Here is a 5,705-nt window from a genome sequence, read left to right on the forward strand (position 1 = left end):
CTTTTTTGGGTATAGGCTAACCACCTACTGGCAGTTTTTGGTTTTGCAGGCATTTTGTTGCTATACCTCTAAATTTTGTTTGGCTTATCTGGATGGAGAGAAACAAGGCCAAGTATGACGATGAAATACCTAACACTTAGAAGATAGTGGTAGCTTTACAAAAATAGGGAGCTGGAGTGCAGGACATGTACAAAGAGACATGCTAGAGGTATAGAGTAAGAAGCTATTGTGACTCCTGTTGTGCCCATATGGTTTAAATTTTCTATTCTCCCTTTTGTTGTGCCCACAGAGACACGCTGGGTTTCTGTTGTGATTCCTGCGTGGCATCTACAGAGAGACATTTTAGTTTTGCTCTGACTCCTTTATTTTTTGAGTTTTTGTTCTCTTCTTGGACTCTTCTTCTGGTTTTGGTTTTGGGGCAGACTGTATAGAGTTTAGCCCCATTAGTGTGGATGTTAATGCCCAATGGACCCAAGCCACTTATGCTGGGTTGTTAGAAAAGGGCAGGATTTGCCTAAAACTTTTGAACATTTAAGTTTTCCTGAAGCTTTACATCATGTCGCGGCTTGCAAGGGGACTTGTCCTTAAGTGTCTCCTATTGGTGTCATGGAAGGTGAATCTGCTGTTCTGTTCACTCTATGGGAGATCCATTCACTAAATGAGTTCATTAAATTTACTTTAATTGGTAAACTTCAATTGGGCCACCCAAAGATGGATCTTGTTAGAAAGTCTTTTGATGATATTCAGTTCGGTGGTGCTTGGCAGCTTAAGCTGATGGATGGAAGAAACCTTATAATTAAATTATCTAATGATGAGGATTATTCCAGAATCTTTGCCAAGCAAACTCTTTTGATTGCTGGAACCCCCATGAAATTGTTGAAGGGGACACCTGGTTTTGACCCAAGTAAAGAGCCTCCTGTTGCGCCCATATGGTTTAAATTGCCTAATCTCCCTATACAGTATTATAACCAAAATGTTCTATTCAGCATTGATAGGACACTTGGCTGTCCATTGAAAGTGGATGCTCTAACTTATAATTTGGCTTGGCCAGCTGGGGCTAGAGTGCTAGTGGAAAGAGACATCACATTACCATAAGTGAAAAGAGTGTGGATTGGCACTCAGGAAGAAGGATTTTGGCAAAGTGTTGTGATGGAGAAAAAAACCTTTATTCTGCCCTCATTGTAGAATGTTTGGGCATAACTTGGAGAAGTGTTACAGGCTTCATGCACCTTCCAAGAAGGCTGCTGCCCCCCAATCACTCAAGGAGGATCTGAGCCCTCTTTACGTAAAGAGCAAAGAAGAACAAGAGGAGATACAAGTAACACTGTTACTAGATGCAATGAGAGGGAGGTCCAACCAAGGTTACACAATACCTCGGAGGAAGGATTTGATCATCGGAAAAATTCTATACATATTGTTACTGATAACCATATGGTAGGGGAAAAGCACGTGAGGACTGAGTGAACTGAGAATAGTCAGTTAGATATCAATCCTCACAAAGTTGATATTCCCACAATAAATTTGGTAACTGATATTTTAATTGAAGAATGGCTAGTCCAAAAAAGCAGTAAAAAGAAGAAAGGGAAGATGGATCAAAAGCAGGTGTAGGAAGTTCATTCACTGGATGGACCTTCCAACAATCAGCATACAGATTTATACACTAGAACCTAAGGAGAAGGGAGAACCTTTTCATAAAGATTAATTTCTTGTGTTGGAACATTACGGGTGCTTCTCACCCCAAATCCCTTAAAAGACTTATGAATCTTATTAGGTCTCATAAAATTTGGTGTTTTGCTATTTTGGAACCAATGGTTACTAATCACTCACAAAAAATTCTGAGGAAATTTCCTAAATTTTTTTATTTTGCTAATTCTAATAACAAAATTTGGCTTTTTGCTAGAGCTGAATTACAGTGGACAGTTCTGTTGGACCATCCCCAGTATATTCACATCCAGTTTTCTATTGGTGCTCAGGTGGGTTTTGCTACTTTTATCTATGCTAGCTACATTTTAAGGCATTAGAATACTCTCTAGATGGATCTGTTGAGTATCAGTTAATCTATCAACGCCTTTTGGATTGTGGGGGGGGAGGGACTTTAATTGTGTTACCTCTCCTGCGGAGAGAAGAGGTGATAGGCCTCCTTTATAGTCAATAGTGAATAGATTCAACGACTTCCTCATGGATGCTCATTTATTTGATTTTGGGTTTCGAGGTCCTAAATTCACTTGGAGAAGGGGCTCCTTGTGGGAAAGACTTGATAGAATGTTGGGGAATTCAAATTGGCTTCAAACTTTTCCCTATATTATAATTACCCACCTTGCCATGGCTGGGTTTCACCATAGACCCTTACTTTGCTCCATTCAGAATACTGCTAAAATGGAAGGATCTCCCTTCAAGTTTCAGAACATGTGGACTCTCCACCCCGAATTCCTTATTGAAATTAAAAAAGCTTGGCCTTATAGTGAGGATAATGGTTCTTGCGTAAATCTGTGGCATCTAAAAAAGAAAGTGGCTAACTCATTTAAAGAGGTGGAATTGGACTAAATTTGGGAATATTTATGAGAATTTAACAGCTGCTCAAGGGAAGGTTCTCAGTACTGAAGAGGGGTTTCAGAAATGCTTAAAGTCTGAATGTGATTTATATAGAGCAAATGAGGAACTCCTTACTCAGATTGCTTACATTGAAGCCTTTTTAAAACAAAAGTCAACTATTACCAAATTCATTGAAGAGGAGAGAAATTCAAGCTTCTATCATGCTTGCATAAAGTTTAAGAGGAAATGTAATATGATTCTTGCAATCAAAGATTTTGAGGGGAAAAGTTTAACTGGGGCCGAGGAAATTGCTCAAAATGCTGTCCATTTCAAAACTTATTTAATTACCAACCTTTAATCAGTTCTAATATTGATGCCACTTTTTTTTGCTGATTACCAAGAGTATGTACACAGGTTAGAGCTTCCCCAGGTTCCCTCAGAGCCATTGATGGGGACAAGACAGCTGGACTTGATGTTTTTATGGCCAATTTTTACAAGGACTCCTAGACAATTATTAGGGGTGATTGCATTTTAGCTGTTCAGAACTTCTTCAGAGGGATTGATACACCAGGTATTTTACTTCCTCAACTATTACTTTGATTCCCAAAATTCAAATCAGAAAAGATTGGGGAGATTTCAAGCCCATTAGCTTGACCAGTGTTATCTCCAAAGTAATTAGCAAGGTTTTGGTCTCAAGACTTCAACCCCACCTTGAAAAGTTCATCAGTCCCAATCAAGTAGCTTTTGTTAAAGGTAGAACCATATCTGACAACATTTTACTAACACAAGAACTTCTATTAGATTAGGACAGAAAGTGTAGGGGAGGTAATGATATTTTCAAATTGGATATCAAGAGGACTTATGACATAATTAATTGGGATTTCATATTGAAAACTCTTTCCGCAAGGGGTTTTATTGAAGATTTCATTTTGCTGATCAAAAGATGGCTTCACTGTAATAACCATTCAGTACTTATTCATGGAAAATGCCATGGCTTCTTCTAAGTTTCTAGGGGAATGAAGCAAGGGGACCCCTTGTCCCCTACTATTTTCATTTTGGCCATGGATTACTTCTCTAGATTATTAAATCAGATGTTCTCTACCTCTCCTCATTTGGCTTATCAACATAAATCCAATGTGTGCATCAGTCACATCTCTTATGCAAATGATGTTATTATCTTTTCCAATGCCACTAAGATTGCCATAAAAACTTTGTATAAGGGCCTTAAACACTTTCAACATGCTTCAAATATGGATTTAAATAAACAAAAGTGTCAAATTTTTGTTAGCTCTAACATTACTCCACAGATAAAAAACTAGATTAGCCACTATACGGGTTTTAGCTTGGCTTCTTTACCAATCAAATGTCTTGGGGTTCAACGGATAAAGGGCAGAACTAAGTAAATCAAATTTAATGATGTTATTGATCATATTAAAGCCCAACATCAATGTTGGAGAAATTCATTCATTTCCAATGTGGGGAGGATCACACTTCTCAAAAGCATTCTCACTGTCATACCCTCATATTCTCTTCAAATGTTTACCATGAAGAAAAGTGCTCAAAGAATGTTGGGGAGAATCTTTAATAAGTTCTTATGGACTGGTTAGAAGAAGCAATTTCACTGGCTTCATTGGCAGAAAATCTGTAAACCTCACTTTGCTAGAGTTTTGGGATTTAAGGATTTTCAACACCTTAGCTTCATAAATCTATGCAAGTTATGGATTAAATTCAGAGCCCAGGATAGTCTATGGGCTCAATTCCTGATGGGGAAGTACTGTAGGTCAGTACACTCCAATCTGATTAGCAAAAAGCTGGGGGACTCTAGGATTTAGGGCAAGCTTCTCGAAATCAAACATCAAGCTCAGGAGACCTTCATATGGGAGTTGGGAGAGGGGAAAATAAACTTTTTGTTAGACAGGTGGACTTGGAATTGAGAGAAAGTGTTGTGCTCTAACTCTAACCCCAATTATAAAGTTCTGGTTAAAGATTATTGGTTTGAGGATCAAAGGAACTCTAGACTGTTGCATACCATTCTGAACAATGACCAATTATAGTTGGTAAAAAAGACCCCCTTCTATCCTGGTCAAAGAGATAGGATTATTACCAAAAAAGCTCCCTCTCAAAAACTTTCTGCATATATTTATCAAGAATTCTTTCACTGGAAACCTGTTCAGTGGGGAACTGACATCTGGGGTAAGTGGTTGACTACTTCAATGTCTTTTTTCTGTTGGAGGCTTTGGCTATCCTTGCTCCCAACTGATGATATCCTGAAAATGAAAGGCTTGAGAGGACCTTCTTGTTGTTATCTTTGCCATGAGGAGGAGGAGACCCTTGATCACCTAATGTTCAAATGCAGTTTTTCTCAATAAGTTTGGACTGGGCTTTCGGCACAACTAAAAATTGAAACCTTCAACCTGTGTTGGGATAAATTTTCAACCTACTGGAGGGATTGGCAGGAAGTTAATCTGCTGGTTATCCCTTGCGTGGTTGCTTGGTTTATCTGGATGTGTAGAAATTAAGCTAAAATTGAGGATACTTCACCTTTGGCTAAATCTGTAATAACAAATTGCACATCTTACATGCAAAGAATCATTCAACGTCAGAATTTTCCTAATCTCTTCATGAATTGGATACCTCAAAATAAAAATCAGTCAAACTTCAAGCCTTCTTTGATTATGTGGACTCCTCCTCCTGCTCGATGGGTGAAGGTTAACACTAATGGTAGCTTTTTTAGGGAATCCTCTGGGTTTGGGGGAGTGTTTAGAAACTCCTAAGGTCAGTGTATTCTTTTATTTTCTTCACCAACCTGGGCACTGGTTGCTTTGGAAGCTGAGATGATTGTTATCTTTTAGGCCATTATGCTTGCTATTCAGTGTAAGATCTGGCCATTAATTGTGAAATCTGACTCTATCACCTGCATAAGGATATTGCAGAAGGCATATAGGCAGATGGATAACCATATCGAAGAATGTTTTGGGCAGTTGGATAGTGAAATTTCACCATATTAATAGAGAAGGCAATGGCCTTGCCCACTTTTTGGCTACCACTGGAAGAAACTGTGAACAAATCATAGTTGATATTACACCTACTCCATCCCTATATTTTCTTCTCCATGGGGACGATTTAAATCTACCTCAATTTCAAGTTTTATAATGGTTTATATATATATATGT

At 38.4% G+C, this 5,705-nt stretch overlaps 1 protein-coding gene across 1 annotated transcript; it reads left to right on the forward strand.

Annotated features, from left to right (window-relative positions):
* The first annotated feature begins 606 nt into the window (after positions 1-606).
* Positions 607-1,095, forward strand: LOC110035574. The gene has a single exon (XM_020739826.1). The coding sequence runs from the start codon at positions 607-609 to the stop codon at positions 1,093-1,095; it is 489 nt and encodes a 162-aa protein (XP_020595485.1).
* The last annotated feature ends 4,610 nt before the right edge of the window (positions 1,096-5,705 follow it).

Source organism: Phalaenopsis equestris, unplaced genomic scaffold, assembly GCF_001263595.1.
Source record: "Phalaenopsis equestris unplaced genomic scaffold, ASM126359v1 Scaffold198215, whole genome shotgun sequence".
In the NCBI taxonomy this organism is placed as follows: Eukaryota; Viridiplantae; Streptophyta; class Magnoliopsida; order Asparagales; family Orchidaceae; genus Phalaenopsis; species Phalaenopsis equestris.